Source organism: Lampris incognitus, chromosome 11 (assembly GCF_029633865.1).
Source record: "Lampris incognitus isolate fLamInc1 chromosome 11, fLamInc1.hap2, whole genome shotgun sequence".
Lineage (NCBI taxonomy): Eukaryota > Metazoa > Chordata > Actinopteri > Lampriformes > Lampridae > Lampris > Lampris incognitus.
In genome coordinates, this window is record NC_079221.1 from 14,888,484 (window position 1) to 14,909,118 (window position 20,635).

The window sequence follows — 20,635 nt, forward strand, 5'->3', positions numbered from 1 at the left end:
AGTGTCTGCTAAATGGGTAAATGTAATGTTTTGGTAGAGAGCTCACTGGTGCCGGGTAGGGATCACTTACCTTCTAATGGCTTGGGCAGGAAGTGAGCAGCTGGTTTTGTTTTCTTCACTCGATTCCCTTTCATGGCTTGGCCCTCTTTGTTGAGCCCTAGGAACCAAGCTCTCCCCGACTCCTGTTGTCTGTACAACATGGACGAGTAGATCACATAGTAGTTCTCGAACACAGACTCTTTGAACTTGCACTCCGCCGTGAAGAGTTCCTGCAGAGAGAGACACACGGGGTACAGCCATGAGATTCAGGGCATGGGCGACCACCGACTCTGGACGCGAGGTTTCGTTTAGACAGATACAGATTCATAATTCATATTTTGCACCTGACAGGTAAAGAGACTTGAATCTGGCATCCAGCTCAGACTCATGGTTAATATTTGATCACATGGCCCCTGCAGTGTGTGGAGGTCACCAAGACAAATGTAGTGAACTGATTAATGTTACTGAAGGCACGAAAACTGCCTCGCCAGGTAAACTGGACGCCATACGTTCACCTGTCCTGAAAAGGACGAGCCCTGCGCTGCCCTGAGTTAAATCCATCGCGGACAGCCTTGCCTTGTTATGATCTCGTCGAATTCATGCCTAACATAATTGCCTGCTAAGATGAAATGCAACAGTCATTCTCTCCTTGGCCCTAACCTTGACATTAGCTGTAAGAGCACTGGTTTAGTCAATTAGCCAGGGTTTCTGGCAGAAAGCACATATTGTTAGGCTCTGACCTTTTTGCCTCTGCACTTGTAAAATCAGCAGCATCCCTAACAAGACCGGCCAGACCGTCTGGATGGAAGTCCCGAGTAACGCATACTCTGCTATTTTTCCGTCTTTCCACCTGTTTATACTTCATCCACTCGGTAAAAATACAAGAATACTTGTTCCAGCACCAATTTGTCCATGACCGCCTTCTGTAGTTTGTGTAAATAATGATTAAACCGATCCTGGGGCTTCCAATTCTTTACAGCCTAATTCATCAATGACAAATGAACACCGGAGCTACGTATCTCTCTCTGCTCGTCCCCATTCATCTCCAACCAGGAGGCCACAAAAAGTGTTTTCATATTGTTGGCTTAGCCCAGCTAAAAATAAAGACATTCTTTGGCGTGCATTAATCAAAACAGGCTCATCACCATATTAGCGGTCTGAAAATATCTGTTGTTGGAAATGCTCAGAGGTTAAAACAAAAAAAAATCATACAAAATGGCAAACACTACTATATTAAAAAACACTGAGGAGAATGTCTGATATTCTTCTGTAAAGGCCTCAGGGTTCAAATAATATAGACAAAAACAAAGGGAATAGATCCGACATTGCTGTGTTATTTTAGGGAGGGCCGGTTGTCATTCGTGAAAGACAAATGCTCAGTATTTTTCCAGCGGTGATTGAAAGTTGACCGTGTGTTAAATATGAGGAGCGGATTCTTGTTAGCAAGTGCGGCCAAGTCTTCGCTGAGGTTTATTTATGAGCCTGAACACATGACACATCACAGCATAATAGCGGTTATTAGACCTTCAGCTAAGTACTGCTGTCAGAGCTTTAACGACAAGGTAGTATTTCAATGACAGTCGTTCGGGGTAGGGTAAGGAACTATGTTTTGTTTTGTTTTTTGTTTTTTCTGGGTGACTGCAATGATGGTGAAAGACAGACAGCTATATTTTGAGACATCCTCTTCGTTTTCCATCATTGACTGAGGAGTCAATAGCATGTCCCAGTAGACGGCATTCAGACATAAATAAGGTATAAGGGTGGTGCAGCACGAGCCACAATAAAACACGCTGAGATTCTGCAAACTGCCATTACACCGCTAATCAATCAATAGTCAGTGCAGCTTCTCACTGGTAGTTTGCAAAGTGTAGTTAATACTGGTAAAGTATTTGTTGGCTAACACAGACTTTACTAAGCAGTGATTATAGTACACAAGAGGATGACCTCAAGACGACTCCAGAAGAGAATCCTATAATGGAGGGATTAGGATCAGAGCGATTACTCTTGGTAGTTTACAATAGGAGACGACAGAGGCTGAGCAGGACAATTTATTGATGGGTAGAGCGATTTGCTTGCTGACACTGAGAGTCTGCCCGTACACGATTAAACTGCAGACATGAGCCTTTCAAGCAGGTTAATATGAAATAAATACACAGTCTCTCTGGACTCCATCAGGCTCCGTCCAATCATCCTTGGTTCTGGTGACAGACATTAGGATTTATGTGTGCGTTAGTATGGCGGTTTATCAGATGGCTGCTTGTTATGAAAGCGGTTGTCAGAGAGGTGGCCCCGTCTCCTGTCGGTCAGGACAGGCGGAGAAAACAGGTGGCACATGACAGACGGTAAGTTATGTCATAGAAGTCTCATCGGAGGAAACTGTTGGGAAACTGGGGATTTCCCTGTGGTGAGGAAAAATGCGAAATGTCTGCCTTAATGAGCTGTACTGCATCTCTTCCTGTATGAAATAATATGTGCTTTTTTTGAGAGGGGAGGATCCCCCCCCCCTTTCTTCCCAATTGTATCCAGCTAATTACCCTGCAAACATCTCTATGTATTTTTTGGTACTTTTTATACCTTCATTAGACAGTCACAGTGGAGGCAAACAGGAAATGGGGTGAAAGAGAGAGAGGGGTATGACATGTAGCACAGGTCACCAGCTGGACTCGAAATGGCGTCCATGTGGTATGAGCTGGAACCATTCAGCCACGGAGGTGCTCAAAATGCGAACATTTCTGTTTAATATCGTACATGGTCCCTTACAAAGAAATAAAATGGATTAATAGAAAAATGCTGTGGTGTGGGAGCAGCAATACATGATTTAGGGCGCTCCCTGTGGTGAAGCCCAGTTAACAACACAGCCTTAAAAAGATGCCTTTGTTGCATTGCGTCGGTCATTGAACCAAACCAACCTCATTCTGCACATAAATGCTCTGAAGGCGGGTCAGGACATCTCCTCTCAGAACCGAGCTCACGTCTGTTTCCCAGCCCATTAGAAGACAAACAGTTTTACCTTCATGCTTCCCTGAGTTCAAGTTTGGTAATTAATTCCACTTACCCACCTCTCTCCCCATCAGGTCAGTTGTGTTGTGCTGCTGTAATTAACCACATCATCTCAGCGGCGGTCCAGACCCGGTGCAGACCCGGCCTGGCTCCGCTATTAGATTACCCACACCACACACCTTGCTGCTTCCCCATACAGCCGGCAGCAACCACACAACGCCGACACAAAGGCCGTGATCACAACTGACCCCGGGCCTCCGTGTGAACACGCACTGCGTGTCTGCAGATGCTTCAGGCGGAGAGCAGGCGGCGGAGGTTCGTTTGTGGCGGGACGTTTTATGTCGAACCCAATGAAGACCCAACGTCTGTCAGCCGCCAAGAACCAGTGTGATTTGGAGATCAGAGCGCTTAGATGCGACACGTTGTTGTTTTCATGTTAAGCGTCAGCAGAGAGATTGATGTTTTTTTCTGTTTTCCAACTAAAACAGGAAAAGATAGGCTGTTTTTTGTTTTGTTTTGTTTTTCGTGACTGGTTCATAACACTTGTAAGCACTGAAAGGCGTCACTTAACTCTCATGTTACACGTTTGTCTGTTTAATGTCTCTGCCTTTCATATTTGCTATGCATCTACCCCATTGGCAAATCCAACCGTTTTACATGACCAAATGTAATGTATATTGACAGATTCCAGAGCAAACTGCTCTTGGAGGTGGCCGCCCTGCAGTGGGGATGCAGACCACTAAATTAATTCAGCCGGCGAATGAGCGAAGCAGCAGCGAGCATGCCAGCGGCGCTCTGCAGTTGATCTGCAGCTTGCAAACTTCATTTAGGTGAAACAAGCCCCGTTCCCCGCTGACAGCATCTCCCGTGCTGCGCTTTTTCCTGACAATCCCTGTTTTCTGTATTTTCCAACAACCAACCCCCCACCCCCACTCCCCGCCCCACCAACAGCTCCCGCCACTCCCCTTCAGGCACCTAGAACATGACACGTACCTTTCCTCTGGGTTCCCATGGTAACAGAGGCGGGCACCAGAATGGAGGGATGCGGTGAGAAAGGACCGGGCATCCCCGTTGTAACGAGTCCCATGGGGCAACGGGTTAAAGTCGTGTGTTTAATTCTGCAATAGGACTCTCTCTGTCAGCCTCTGCTGCACATCAGAACTATTCGCCCACAGAGTCAGATCCAACGATGGCCATCTTTCAGACAGCCTTTCTGTTTCTGTTTGTTTCCCTTCGTTATTGTTATTAGTAATAGTATTAATATTACTATTATTATTCAACTTTAGTGTCATTGCTCAGTGTACCTGCATAGTGAAATGGGGAATTGCACGCCTTCAGGATGGTGCTACTTTTGGTCATGTCAGTGAAACTCAGAAGTGCTAGGAGCTGTTATGACGGTCTTAATTGTTTTATGTTGTTATACTGAGGTATTTATTACTGCATATCTATGTCACACACATAAAATATAGCTGCTGATCTGTTCAGCATAGGCCACTTAGACCTGAGACATCAATTCATAATGTCATCTTAATGAGATCATTATGGAGGAGCCTCTCTCATGGTGCATATTAATGGAGCGAGACGTTTCGGACAGCATCACCTCCAAACGGCACATTGTTTATAAAGAATGAATAAAGCTGCCAATAACACAGATGCATTGTGAACTATATAGGTGACTTTGAAGGAGAGAAAGGAGAGATGGGCACGGCTCACACCTTCACACCCCTGGCAAATCGAATCATATTGGAGGCACCAAACGGTTGATTTTCCTCCATCTCGACCCCCCCCCCGCCCTCCGCTCCACATGAGTGGCTCCCCGGCCCCTGATTGGCCACGCTCTGGATTGAAGGCCATAATTGACCTTGGCCACAGACAGAGCGCGCGCCAGATCTGCTCAGCCCCAAATAATCAGCCCACTCGCCAAGGCAAAGAGAGAGGGACGCGGCGCGAGCAAGGTAAAGAGAGGGAGAGAGAGACGATAAGATAGAGCGAGACAACAAAAGAAGGAGCGAGAGACGAGAGATAGAGGCTAAGCAAGAGAAAAAGAAAGAGAGAGAGATGGAGCAGTAGCCTAAGAGAGGGGGGGGGGGTGAAGGAAAGGTGGAGATGCGGGGAAGAGCACATTTTGCAGGGAGAAATGATAAAAGACAGACAGGCAAATGGACAAAGACAGATGGGACTGGTGGGAGTCTTGATGCGAACGCTTCGGAAAAGAGCGAACAGGGGTAGAAAAGACCAGAGAGTAAGAGATTCACTCTCAAATGAGCATCCTTTAGAAAAACAGCTTGGCGGGTCCTGCTCTGCCAGAAGTAGGTGAGCAGGGCCCCGACAGGGAGGGGACCCACATTAATATGCAGAGACGGCTGAATACCACAGTGTGCAAACCAAGAAATTGTTTATTAATGCCGGCAGCATAAAGCCTATTAATCCATGGAAAAAGGTTAACCTCCAGAAAGCTGATCTGTATTCACCATGCTAAGCTGCTCTCATATGTATAAGAGTCACGTCAACACTGTGCAGACAACAGGCCCACGAACCTGCAGATGGGAGGAGAGCTCCGTGAGGACAGCATCCGAAAACCCCCAAAGTACAGCAGTTCCACAAACACAACACGCACCGTATATCCTCTATGCATTGAAACACCAGCAGGACTTGTTTTGTGAGAACAGCCAGATTATAATAAATAAATAAATAAATAAATAAATCACTCAATCCAAGATGTTTTTATGTATGTTCATTATCTGGCTTTTATGAGACGGAATTAATAATCTTAGATGAAAAGTCAGGAGGAGGGCAGATGGGCCAGAGACAGTTAAATAACTCAAACCATTTTCTGGTGTTTTTATGGCACAAAATTTAACACGTAAAAGTCATGAGAGGGGGCGCTAATACCAGGGTAAGTGTCTGACATGTCTCAAAAGTAGTGATGTTCTGCTACATCGAGTCATGTTATTTCTAGTCAGACTTACTCAGAAAATGACATGAAGTCATGTAAAGAATGTATTACTGAACCGTTTCCATCTCGTTTAATGTCTACAGTTAAGCTAATGATAGAGAGGCATCATTGTCTTCTTGATGTATTTAGAGGTTTGGACAAAAAAAAATATACTCTTCTCTTTCTGTCGACAGGTGTGAACAGAATATTAAATACCAAGCTAACCGCTAACAACTCAGCCCTCTATTTGAAGTGCAAATAGCTCGTCCCTGATGAGCTAACGAGGTTTTAACAAGGCCCATAATGATGGCCATCACATTATTTAGGAGAAGACGTGTGACTCAAGTCCCAAATTTGGTGACTTGACAAAACTGAAAAAGACTTAAAAACTGGACTTTGACTTTAACACCAGTGACTCGTGACTCGACTCTGACTCCAGCCTTTTGACTTGAAAGACTGGACATCCGGAGGGAGCTCGGAGTAGAGCCGCTGCTCCTTCGCATCGAAAGGAGCCAGTTGAGGTGGTTCGGGCAGCTGATTAGGATGCCTTCTGGGTGCCTTCCTTTGGAGGTTTTTACCAGGCACGGCCAACTGGGAGGAGACCCCAGACCCAGAACTCGCTGGAAGGACTACATGTTCAATCTGGCGTGGGAACGCCTTGGGATCCCCCAGTAGGAGCTGGAGGGCGTTGCTGGGGAGAGGGACATCTGGGGTGCTCTACTTAGCTTGCTGCCACCGCAACCCGACCCCGGAGAAGCGGCTGATGATGAATAAATGAATGAATGACTTGACGTCTTCTCCAAGTCCAAAGATAAAATGGTTTAAAAACGTGTGCAGCCAATCAGCTCCTCATTTCCATAATTACGGATCCACTTTGAATCAGTCTGTAATAAATACAAATTGCAAAATGTATCCATGATTTGTGCGAATTTAGCATATTCACTATTACTGTAAATTTGATGAAGAGCACGGAAAGACTTGTTCAGGACTTAAAACTCAAAGTTTAAGACTTGAGACTTGAAACTTGGAAAACAATGACTTGACCTCGGCTCTGCCATTTGGTGTTAGCCAGGTGATTTTCCTTTTAAGGGGACTGATAACGCTGAAAAACAGACAAACACTGGTAGACACTGATGTGAGGCAGAGACTTCACCTCCGCAGCTGCAGACAGAAACCCAGAAGGATCAAACTCTTGATACCGCGTGAAACCCGGGCACCTGTTCTCCACATCCTTATTAAAATCATATATACCCCAGACGCGAAGGTCCTCCATCCCCACCAGTCCGCTCTATCTATCGCTCGGTGCACTTCTCCTTTATTCTCCTCTCCCTCACATCAGGAAAAACATCAATTTTCAAAAGGTGGGTGACAAAAGGCACCGACGCTTTAAAAGTGTCTGGCCACTCAGAGCACTTAAGCTTTCAGTGTAGCTTCCCTGAAGACGTGACATTTTAGCTGTGTTTAGATTTTTAACACTTGCCTGAACACCGCTCCCCCTGGCTCTCTCTCTCTCTCTCTCTCTCTCTCTCTCTCTCTCTCTCTCTCTCTCTCTCTCTCTCTCTCTCTCTCTCTCTCTCTCTCTCTCTCTCTCTCTCTCTCTCTCTCTCTCTCTCTCTCTCTCGCTCGCTCTCTCTCACATACACACGGTCACCGGCTGGATTTCAAGACTCAAGTTTTTCATCATTACAAGTACGAGTACAGTACACAGTACTATCAAATTACTTACTGTGCCCCAGTAAAAGAAGTAAAAATGGTTTGAACAGTGAAAAAAAGCACAATAAAACACAACTGTAAAGATGATTAAAATGTTTAACAGAAGCTAAGTATGAATAAGAGAATTAGTGAAACAAAAGCATGATAAAAACTCAATGGTAAAAAAAAAAGAAAAAAAAAGACTCCAAATGATAAAGTGCAAAATTCTGGCTGAAGTAAACGCAGTGTAGTCCCAATATTCTTCAACTGCAAAAAAAAAAAAAGCAACTGCTATGCTTCAAACCTAGTCATCTCCATTCCCATTCATTCTTATGCTGTGGGATCCTGACGGGAGACAGAGGAGGAGCAGACTGGAGACTCGACACACCCCGGCCAGAGAGGAGTCGCACTCCTCCAAACATGGGAGTTCAGTGTGGACACCAGGTCAACGCACACAACCACACACACGGCAGAGATGTGTAGACGTGTTTCAAGCGGAGGAACTCGTCACACTGTGAAGGAAATCACCTCACAGAGAGCAAAGCTTGCATGGAGAGGACGCTGACGTGGTTGAGGGCTGTTTATACGACCAAAAAAAAAGAAAAAATACACATCATAGCAAAATGTAGGTGCTGCCTCTCTTAGTAACCAACAAATAAATAAATAGATAGATCAAATTACCAATGCAAGCATGGAAGCAAAGCCACAGCACCACTACTGCTGCTGTTTTTGTGTGTGTGTGTGTGTGTGTGTGTGTGTGTGTGTGTGTGTGTGTGTGTGTGTGTGTGTGTGTGTGTGTGTGTGTGTCAGCTTCTGCCAGTGTGCCGATGCTGATCTGTAAATTGTTGCCAAATTGGTGTCAAGGCAACCAGATATCTGTTGGATTGGCTCGTCATCTCTCGTCAGGCTGCCAGCCGTCAGGTCGGCCTCCTCTAACAAGCTGACAAGCACATCTCAGACATTAAACACAAAGGCCTTCAACACAGACACGGGCCTGTACACACACACACACACACACACACACACACACACACACAAAGAAATACGAAAACAGCAGATGATGTGAAACGTAGATTCGACTACATAACTAGAGAGAAAGACTTGAGAGCATCTCTTTCTCCTCTCCTCTCTTTCTGTCTGTCTTTCTGTCTCTCTTTGGATCTGTGCGCTCATCAAGCCAATATAAATATGCAGCTCTCTTCTGTCAGGCCTGTCCTGCTGTTGCCAAACACCCGAACACACTCCAGGAGCAGGATTCAGGTGAAGGTTTCCAGAGGTGTGCAGGTGGGAACCTGTTTGAGTCAAATTAACTCCGCATTATAACCCAGAGCCGTCTGACACCACATGCCACATAACACCTTCTGCTGAGTACGGTCAGTAGCTAGGTTTCCATCCAAATGTTGTGCAAATTGTATGCAACTTCCTGAAAAGTCGGCAAAACAAAATGTGAATCAGTGTGTTTCCATCATAGAAACTGAATGGGAACTGGCGTCCGGGTGGCGTGGCGTTGCCTACCAACACGGGGTTCGCCGGTTTGAATCCCCGTTTTACCCCCGGCTTGGACGGGCGTCCCTACAAACACAACTGGCTGTGTCTGTGGGTGGGATGCCGGATGTGGGTATGTGTCCTGGGCGCTGCACTAGCGCCTCCTCTGGTCGGTCGGGCGGGGCGCCTGTTTTGGGGGGAGGGGCACTTGGGGGGGGAATTGCGTGATCCTCCCACGCGTTACGTCCCCCTGAGGAAACTCCTCACTGTCAGGTGAAAAGAAGCAGCTGGTGACTCCACAAGTCATGTATGGGAGGAGGCACGAGGTAGTCTGCAGCCCTCCCTGGATCGGCAGAGGGTGTGGAGCAGCGACCGGGACGGCTCGGAAGAGTGGGGTAATTGGCAGGATACAATTGGGGAGAAAAAGGGGGGGAATACAATAAAAAAAGAAAGAAATTGAATGGGAGTAGAACGGATATTCCCATTCCAACCAACCTAGCAGGACGGTCGGAGCGTTGAATCGCTGCCGCTGCAGAGAACTGTGACCGTTGTGGCGGGCTAACTTCCGGATAAACTTCCGTATTGACCGACTTACGGCAAGTATCGGACTCATCACTAGGCGGAGGTCTTCTACAGGTTGCTGGTGCCTTAGTATTGGACAGTAGGCCAAAACGGAGTTTTCAAACTCACTGTGACACACTTTACGGTCCCACTGACGTGTGTTGTCACAATAACAACAATGGCCAATTTCTTTTGAACTACGCAAACGACCATGGCAAACAGTCCAATGTCCGTTCTACTCACCCGGGTGGTGCTGCACATTGGGGGTGGTTGAGGTGAGTTTCCCTCCTTCAATGTGAAGCGCTTTGGCTGTCTAGATAAAGTACTAGATAAATGTAATCCATTATTATTATTATTATTACTCTCATTCAGTTTCTATATTCAGCAGAAGACGCAACAAGATCTACTACTACTTTCGGCTGCTCCCGTTAGGGGTCGCCACAGCGGATCAGACGACGCAACAAGATGACGTCAAGAGCGTCAGCCAATCAGAATGGAGAGACATGACGTAGGATGACTGTAAAAGTGTTCATAACTCTTTATCAGCTGTCTATCAGTCTGTTACATGTAGCCAGAGATGGTAAAGATGATGTGACGCAATTTATTTAATGGGACTGAAATGATGACTAACCCTCAACCAAGTCCATTAAACGTCTGGGAAGCAGTTTATTCATCAGCTTTATGAAGCATGGGATGACGCTTCGCCTCATCATTTATTCCAAAAATCTGTTTCCATCACTCTTTATTGCCTTTTTTTCTTTGTCAATTCACCAACTTTTCCACTGCAGTCTAGCGTAGAAACTATCTTGCAATATACAGTGGCTTGCAAAAGTATTCATACCCCTTGAACTTTTCCATATTTTGTCACGTTTCGACCACAAACATAAATATATTTTATTGGAATTTTATGTGAAAGACCAACACAAAGTGGCACACAATTGTGAAGTACAAAGAAAATTATACATGATTTTAAAACATTTTTACAAATAAAAAACTGAAATGTGCAGTGTGCAAAAGTATTCAGCCCCCCTGAGTCAATACTTTGTGGAACCGCCTTTTGCCACAATTACAGCTGCAAGTCTTTTGGGGTATGTCTCTACCAGCTTTGCACATCTAGGGACTGAAATTTTTGCCCATTCTTCTTTGCAAAACAGCTCAAGCTCAGTCAGAATAGATGGAGAGCATTTGTGAACGGCAGTTTTCAGATCTTGCCACAGATTCTCAATTGGATTTAGGTCTGGACTTTGACTGGGCCATTCTAACACATGACTATGTTTTGTTTTAAACCATTCCATTGTAGCCCTGGCTTTATGTTTAGGGTCGTTGTCCTGCTGGAAGGTGAACCTCCGCCCCAGTCTCAAGTCTTTTATAGACTCCAACAGGTTTTCTTCCAAGATTGCCCTGTATTTGGCTCCATCCTTCTTCCCATCAACTCTGACCATCCTCCCTGTCCCTGCTGAAGAGAAGCACCCCCAGAGCATGATGCTGCCACCACCATGTTTGACAGTGGGGATGGTGTGTTCAGAGTGATGTGCAGTGTTAGTTTTCCACCACACATAGCGTTTTGCATTTAGGCCAAAAAGTTCAATTTTGGTCTCATCTGACCAGAGCACCTTCTTCCACATGTTTGCTGTGTCCCCCACATGGCTTCTGGCAAACTGCAAACGGGACTTCTTATGGTTTTCTTTTAACAATGGCTTTCTTCTTGCCACTCTTCCATAAAGGCCAGATTTGTGCAGTGCACAACCAATAGTTGTCCTGTGGACAGATTCCCCCACCTGCAGTTCGTCCAGAGTCACCATGGGCCTCTTGGCTGCATCCCTGATCAGTGCTCTCCTTGTTCGGCCTGTAATTTTAGGTGGACGGCCGTGTCTTGGTAGGTTTGCAGTTGTGCCATACTCTTTCCATTTCCGGATGATGGATTGAACAGTGCTCCGTGAGATGTTCAAAGCTTGGGAAATCTTTTTATAGCCTAACCCTGCTCTAAACTTCTCCACAACTTTATCCCTGACCTGTCTGGTGTGTTCCTTGGACTTCATGATGCTGTTTGCTCCCCAATATTCTCTTAACAAACCTCTCAGGCCGTCACAGAACAGCTGTATTTGTACTGAGATTAGACTACACACAGGTTGACTCGATTTAGTCATTAGGTCAACATTCGATCATTCAGCAATCATAAGGCAACTTCTGAAGGCAATTGGTTGCACTCAGAGAAAAGGGGGCTGAATACTTTTGCACACCGCACTTTTCAGTTTTTTATTTGTATTTTTTTTTTTAAATCATGTATCATTTTCTTTGTACTTCACAATTGTGTGCCACTTTGTGTTGGTCTTTCACATAAAATTCCAATAAAATATATTTATGTTTGTAGTCGTAACGTGACAAAATGTGGTAAAGTTCAAGGGGTATGAATACTTTTGTAAGCCACTGTATATATTTTTTTAATTTCTGCCTCTAGGTTTTCTTATGTGCAAATTCAAAATGCACCAAAATGGCACTTACTCAACCAATTAAGACGTAATTAACTTAGTTACATCAGTTTTGGCTCACCTGAAATAATTAGGTGCAATAATGTGATTGGTTGAGTGAGTAAAAGCGGGTGTGCCTATGCAGAGTTACACTGAAAGTGTGCAGGACTGATGCTCCTTCATGACTGGGTCGGCATCTCTTCTCAGACACATGAAAGCGCACAGATCTAAGGAAGCAAAACCACCGACTTTCTAAAAGTCAATAAAATGACAAATACTGACTTTGTTGTGTTTACCTGTGAAACTTGTTCTCCATGATATAACGAGGCCTTTGTGCGAATCAAAGAAAATGCGATGGCATCTCTGACATATCCAACTTTAAAAACAGGCCAGCTTCGACAATAAGCACAAGATGAAGGGTAATGATCTTCTCTATCATCTTTTAAGTCTTATTTTATCTTATTTTTCTACTTTTTCTTATCGTTCCATTCTCTGTGTTCATTTTCTGAATGTAATACAGAAAACAATGCATGCACAAGCCGAAAGCTGCTGGTTTCCCATTAGCTCTTAGTTGCACACATTTTGTGTTGCATTTGTTATTCCTGTTGTTATGGAATAGTTAACTGAAATGGAAGACTTTGCTACTGCTGTGTGAAAGCCCTAACAAAGCATCTTCTTCCAGTGGTTAAATTCCATAGCAAGGTCATTTTTAATTTGTTCAATTTTAATCTCAAAATCTGTAGCTTAAAGAACTAGTAGCTACTTTTTTAGGGGGGGGTTCCCCCCCTTTTTCTCCCCAATTGTACCTGGCCAATTACCCAGGTCTTCTGAGCCATCCCGGTCACTGCTCCACCACCTCTGCTGATCTGGGGAGGGCTGCAGACTACCACATGTCTCCTGCAATACATGTGGAGTCGCCAGCCGCTTCTTTTCACCGGACAGTGAGGAGTGAGGAGTTTCATCAGGGGGACATAGCACGTGGGAGGATCAGGCTATTCCCCCCAGTTCCCCCTCCTCCCCAAACAGGCACCCCAACTGACCAGAGGAGGCGCTAGTGCAGCGACCAGGACACATACCCACACCCGGCTTCCCACCCGCAGACACAGCCAATTGTGTCTGTAGGGATGCCCTACCAAGCCAGGGGTAACACAGGGATTTGAACTGGCGATCCCCATGTTGGTAGGCAACGGAATAGACCGCCACGCCACCTGGATGCCCCCTCCGTGTATTTAAGACCTTTTCAGTGTTTCAGCTGCAACTAATCGCAGACCGAAAGCCTACCTGACTGACACCAGTCCTCAATATCTAACCAGAGGAATTAATCCCTCGTGTGACAGAAGGCCTAAGTCTTACAGTAATGCCATGCATGTAAAAGATCCATAGGTATGAGCGTGTGGCACAGCTGATACTCTGGACTGTTTCTGCTGCATTAAAGTTATCATTAACTCATCACACAATTATAGATACCACACAATTAATGTACATCGTGTGGTATGTAGATACAGCCAGACTTTGGGATGATCTGCTAGGATTTCAGCAAGTGATAAAAACAAATCATTGCCTCATGTTAACCAACAGAGTTGATATTAGCCAGTATTAATGCATGGCTTGGTGCCCATTGTATCTGACCTTTAGACCCCTTACTGCCGCCTTGAATCCCAGGGCAGGATTCACCTCTAATTCTGAATGTAGAATATGGTGTGATTTCAGGAGGTCAGACCTTCTCGCTGAATCCCCTTGATGAGCTTCATCTGGCAGAATCAGTATCTTTCTTCAGTACCAATATCTTTCCGACTTATTTCTGTAGACATTCTTTATGTTGTGATTTTTCTCTTTCCACTACAGAACGTGAGGCGCATATATATATATATAGCATTTTCTTTTTTTTCCGGAAACCGTCAATGGTGTTGATAAAAGTGCTCAACTAATGAGGAGCAGAATATTAATATCTATCTATCTATCTATCTATCTATCTATCTATCTATCTATCTATCTATCTATCTATCTATCTATCTATCTATCTATCTATCTATATTATTTTTATTTTTTTTACTATTTCTATTGCAAATTTGCTCATGTGTTGATAAAAGAGCTGGAAAGTGTCCTGGAAGTATATTTATTTTTGCCGTAGACATTTGCCATGAGCTGATCCAACCTGATACAAGCTGAATCACGGCCCAAAAACAATTAATTAAAAACAAAAAATGCTCAAAAGTGACATAAGTCCAATATTGTGTATCCTAATTATTGTAAGAGGAAATTAACTACTCATTCGCTAAAGCATTGTGAAAGATGACATTGAGTCTCTTTTCCCTCAGTATCAACCTGTTTCAATCAACTTTGCGTTTTAAATGTAATCTTTAATGCTTTCTCATACACATTGTTACTTTATGTTATGATTTGTCTTTGCTTCATCCCTAAAAAAGCACATCATGTCAAACAGAGACAACATGGCGGATCATGCTGTTAGCCAATGCAATTGGCTAACTGTCAATTGGCTAACTGTCAATTGGACTCCGTACACCATTTCATCTGGAGGTTAACATTAGACAAAGATTAGATTTAAGGTTACGGCCAGGGTTGAGATAGGGGTTAAGGTTAAAAATGATGAGGTCAAAATGTCTGTGAATGTTCTCATTCATCCAGGTCATGGTTATCCAAAGGAGTTGAATCAAGTGCAACTGGACTTGGTATATATCCGTGAAGACGTTTCGCCTCTCATCCAAGAGGCTTCCTCAGTTCGTGCCTTTCTGACTAGACGAAGCTAGTCTGACTGGCTGGTGATGAGACTCAGAATTTATCTCTAGGAGTCGTTGTCAGAGCTATTGATATGCGTGGCTCGTTGTGTCCCAATGTTTACCAGCCCCCCCCCCCCGGGGGGGAGGGTGTGTCAAAAATGGTTAAGGTGAATTCATCTGGGTGAAATGGCATACAAATAGAAAGTCACCATAGATGAAGCAATGTTCTTACATTCTGACTTCCAGCTACACAACTTCAGAGCAGTTTACATCTCCATAGTAATGACAACGCCTCTGATTGGTGGAATCCAGTAAAGGACTGTGGGTAGTGTAGTACTTTACTAGGAATCCCAAAGTAAAACACAAAATTTTAAAACCAAAGTTGAAATTAGACTGACTTTTGGCTTCAACAGGAGCACATACTGCCAATTCACAACCTCATAGCTCATGGTAACTTTGCCTTGTACTATTAATCAATTATAGCTAACAATCAAATTCCCTATGGTTACTATGAATGGGATTTTTGCCTACAAAACCTGACTTTTCAGCTCTATAACCAGGGTCAGCATCCCCCAGCCCCATGTATGGCTGTCAGGGCTGCAGTCAACCTACTAACAGGGTCAGAGGGTCTTTTATTTAATGTTATTGAACATATCAGGAGGGTGTTAATCATATTTCCAGATATGATTGAGGGCCCTCGGCGCAGAGGAACCACTGTTCCCTCTGGCCTTCATTCGTTTGACTGGGGGGGGGGGGGTAAATTCTGTTTCACATTGTCTGTCTCCCCTTAAACCCAGTTGACTTGCAGCCAAACCTCTGAGTCTGTGTGTCTGTTTATGAACGGATGGGAGTAGAGGATTCCCTGACAGTCCACTTTACCAAGCCAATATGAATCAGACGTGGCGTGCCAGCAGCAATTTAACCAGCCAGCCAGACGAGAAACATGAGACCAACCACATGTCAAAAAGATCATCGAAACAATCGCTGCCGTTTTTCTTGTCAGTTTTTTTTCAAAGTAAATGTCACGTATTAAAGTTTAGAATGCCATCTGTATTTTTGCAGTCATTATAGACCAGTAATTTTTTTTTAAACAATGGAGAACCCAGCTATTTGGGATGCACAAGCCAGTACATTCTTAGTGCCGGCCCCAAGCCCACATAAATGGGGAGGGTTGCGTCAGGAAGGGCATCTGGCGTAAAATCTTTGCCAAATCAAATATGCGGATCATAAATCAGATTTCCACACTGGATCGGTCGAGGCCTGGGTTACCAATGACCGCCACCGGTACTGTTGGCCAGCAGGGTGCCGGTGGAAACTATGCTACTGTTGGGTGAAGGAGAAGGAGAAGGAGAAGGGGAAGGCATGTCCCGAGGCAGCGGGAGAGGAAGAAGGGTAGGAGTGTGGATGTGAGAGTCTGAACTTTGAATGTTGGCACTATGACTGGTAAAGGGAGAGAGCTGGCTGATATGATGGAGAGCAGGAAGGTAGATATACTGTGTGTGCAAAAGACAAGGGGAGTAAGGCCAGGAGCATCAAAGGAGGGTTCATACTGTTCTACCATGGTGTGGATGGGAGGAGATATAGGGCAGGGGTAATTCTGAAGGAAGAGTAGGTCAAGAGTGTGTTGGAGGGGAAGAGAGTGTCAGACAGAGTGATGAGTGTGAAGCTGAAAATCGAAGGTGTGATGATGAACGTTGTCAGTGCATATGCCTCGCAAGTTGGGTGTGAGATGGAAGAGAAAGAAGAATTCTGGAGTGAGTTTGATGAAGTGATGGAGAGTGTACCCAAGGAGAAGAGAGTGGTGATTGGAAAGGACTTCAATGGGCATGTTGATGAAGGGAACAGAGGTGATGAAGAGGTGATGGGTAGATGTGGTGTCCAGGAGAGGAATGTGGAATTCAGGTCAAGTCAAATTTATTTTTAGAGCACATTTTAAAACAATTCACCTTGACCAAAGTGCTATACAGCCCAGAGCAGGTAGCTAAAACGCAAATATAAGAAACACCAACATAGACACAAGGAACATAGTAGCTCGTAGGCATGAATAAACAGCACGTGGACATAGGCACAAGCTAGCAATCAGCCACATCAGGAGGATTCAAATGCTAGAGAATAAAAAGTTTTGAGCTGGGACTTAAAAGAGTCGATGGAGGGGGCAGATCTTATAGGGAGGGGAATTCTGTTCCACAGTCTAGGGGCTGTAACTGCAAAGGCGCGGTCACCCCTGAGTTTAAGTTTAGATCGTGGGACAGCCAGGAGTTCCAAATCAGCCGACCTGAGGGACCTGGAGGTGGAAAAGAGGTTTAAAAGGTCTGTGATATAGGCGGAGGCCAGCCCATTTAGGGCTTTGAAAGCAAACAGGAGAACCTTAAAATCAAATCTGAACCACACAGGCAGCCAGTGGAGAGAGGCCAGTATAGCGGAAGGACAGATGGTGGTGGATTTTGCAAAAAGGATAGAAATGGCTGTGGTGAATACATATTTCAAGAAGAGGGAGGAACACGATGACGTATAAGAGTGGAGGAAAGTGAACACAGCTGAACTATATTTTATGCAGAAATGCAAGGTGGTGACAGGGGAGAATGTAGCAAGGCAGAATCAGATGGTGGTCTGTAGGATTATTTTTTTAGATGAAGAAGATGAAAAGAGTGAAGGCAGAGCCGAGGATAAAAAGGTGGAAGTTGAAGAAGGAGGACTGTTGTGTGGAGTTCAGGGATGAGTTAAGACAGGCACTGGGTGGTAGTGAAGAGTTGCTGGGTGGCTGGGCAACTACCGCAGAAGTGGTGAGGGAGACAGCTAGGAAGGTACTTGGTGTGTCATGTGGACAGGGGAAGGAAGACAAGAAGACTTGGTGGTGGAATGAGGAAGTACAGGAAAGCATACGGAGGGAGAGGTTAGTGAAGAAGAAGTGGGATAGTCAGAGAGATGAAGAAAATAGACAGGAGTACAAGGAGATGTGGTGTAAGGCGAAGAGAGAGGTGGCAAAGGAAAAGGCATATGGTGAGTTGTATGAGAGAATGGACACTAAGGAAGGAGAAAAGGACTTGCACGAATTGGCTAGACAGAGGGCGCGAGCTGGGAATGATGTGCAGCTGGTTAGGGTGATAAAGGATTGAGGTGGAAATGTGCTGACAAGCGAGGAGAGTGTGTTGAGAAGGTGGAAGGAGTACTTTAAGGGGCTGAAGAATGAAGAAAATGAGAAAGAGAGGGTTGGATGATGTGGGGATAATGAATCAGGAAGTGCAGTGGATTAGCAAGGATGAAGTGAGGGCAGCTATGAAGAGGATGAATAGTGGAAAGGCGGTTGGTCCAGATGACATGGACATGACGTCGAGGTGTTTAGGAGAGATGGCGGTGGAGTTTTTAAATAGATTGTTTAACACGTTCTTGGAAAGTGAAAGGATGCCCGAGGAGTGGAGAAGTGCACTGGTACTGATTTTCAACAATAAGGGTGATGTGCAGAACTGTGGCAACTACAGAGGTATACAGCTGATCAGCCACAGCATGAAGATATGGGAAAGAGTAGTGGAAGCTAGGTTAAGTGGAGAGGTGACGATCAGCAAGCAGCAGTATGGTTTCATGCCATGAAAGAGCACCACAGATGTTATGTTGGCTTTGAGAGTGTTGATGGAGAAGTATAGAGAAGGCCAGAAGGAGTTACATTGTGTTTATGGATTCAGAGAAAGCATATGACAGGGTGCTGAGAGAGGTGTGGTATTGTATGAGGAAGTTGGGAGTGGCAGAGAAGTATGTAGGAGTGTTGCAATATATGTCCTTCAACACTCCTACTGCAATAGGGAAGTGTGACAGTGGTGAGGTGTGTGGTTGGAGTGACAGTTGGGTTCAAGGTGGAGGTGGGATTACATCAAGGACCAGCTCTGAGCCCTTTCTTGTTTGCAATGGTGATGGACAGGTTGATGGATGAGATCAGGCAGGAGTCTCCGTGGACTACGATGTTCACAGATGACATTGTGATCTGTAGTGAGAATAGGTAGCAGGTTGAGGAGAGCCTGGAGAGGTGGAGGTATGCACTGGAGAGAAGAGGAATGAAATCAGTAGAAGCAAGATGGAATACCTATGCGTGAATGAGAGGGAGCATAGCGGAATGGTGAGGATGCAAGGGGTAGAGTTGACGAAGGCATATGAGTTTAAATACTTGGGGTCACCTGTCCAAAGTAACGGGGAGTGCAGAAGAGAGGTGAAGAAGAGAGTGCAGGCAGGGTGGAGTGGGTGGAGAAGAATGTCAGGAGTGATTTGTGACAGAAGGGTACCAGCAAGAGTTAAAGGGAAGGTTTACAAGATGGTTGTGAGACCAGTTATGTTATATGGTTTGGAGAAAGTGGCACTGATGAAAGACAGGAGGTGGAGCTGGAGGTGGCAGAGTTGAAGATGCTAAGATTTTCATTGGGCGTGACGAAGAAGGACAGGATTAGGAATGATTATATTAGAGGGACAGCTCAGGTTGGACGGTTTGGAGACAAAGCAAGAGAGGCAAGATTGAGATGGCTTGGACATGTGTGGAGGAGAGATGCTGGTTATATTGGGAGAGGATGCTGAATATGGAGCTGCCAGGGAAGAGGAGAAGAGGAAGGCCAAAGAGGAGGTTTATGGATGTGGTGAGGGAAGACATGCAGGTGTGGCTGGCGTGACAGAGGAAGATGCGGAGGACAGGAAGAGATGGAAACGGATGATCCGCTGTGGCGCCCCCTAACCAGAGCAGCCGAAAGAAGAAGAAGAAGAAGAAGAAGAAGAAGGGTTTTCTTTTTAAGTATGGATCGCGAGCCACAAATGGGTCGCAGCAGGGAGTCAGATGGGTCATGGGTTTTCGACAATGAAGTTTGTTTGGTGAGAGAACTTAAATAAAAAAGAAATAAGAAAATAATTTTCATACTTTTTTAGTAAACACAAACAATGCAGTGTTTTAACTGTATCCTGAAATATCGTTAAAATAATGTTTAACGTCTCATCTGTTTCATTGGCTCATTAGCAGGACAAGACTAAAGATTAAAATGGAAATACTGCACTGATGAACAACGGAGAGGATCATTACTTGTCTAGCCTTTTGACTAGAAATGAGTCTTGATTGCTTAATTTAATGCACAAAATATTTGCTGGGCCAAAGATTAGAAACCCCTGATCTAAACGGTGGCTGCGAACAAACATTTTACGTGGTTGAATTTCATTTTATGCCCTCGTGACGATTTCATGTTTAACCGTAAAAGTCACGAGGCCGATAAATGGGGCTTCTTAAAATGTTATCACCATCTTCCGCGGTGGCCTTACGCAGTCCTTCGTTTCAGCAAATCAATTTGATTAATTTGCTATGTGACTCGTAAAGTCCCTGTGAAGTTAGGTCTGATGCTGGTGCCGATCTGTGTTAATGTGTGCGGTGAGTGTCTTCTGTCATTTGTAGAGGACATTATTGAGACATGTTTTACAGCAGAGGAGGGATGGCTCCGACCCGGTGTGAAACGCCTGAAATTAAAACCCTGCCTGTTTTTTTATATGAGCACTATAAAAGTGTAACCTGCCTCGTCTGAATCAGCACCTTACCGTCCTGCCAGCAAGTCTTCCCCTACTTCACATGTGTGTGTCTGTGCATGCGCAGGTGTGTGCATGTAAGTGTGCATGCATACTCTCACACCCACATGTGTTTATGTGTGCCTGCATGTGTGTGCATGTGCGGTGGAGTAGAAGAGATATTTTCTGGCCAGTGG

At 44.9% G+C, this 20,635-nt stretch overlaps 1 protein-coding gene across 3 annotated transcripts in view; it reads right to left on the minus strand.

Moving 5' to 3' along the window:
• fgf14 (fibroblast growth factor 14) overlaps window positions 1–20,635 on the minus strand; it is a 186,966-nt gene that overhangs the window by 6,250 nt on the left and 160,081 nt on the right. For all 3 annotated transcript variants that reach the window (XM_056289319.1, XM_056289316.1, XM_056289317.1), the window contains one exon: window positions 71–269. In XM_056289319.1, coding sequence (XP_056145294.1) covers window positions 71–269 — 199 coding nt within the window. The remainder of the gene's footprint in view (window positions 1–70; window positions 270–20,635) is intronic.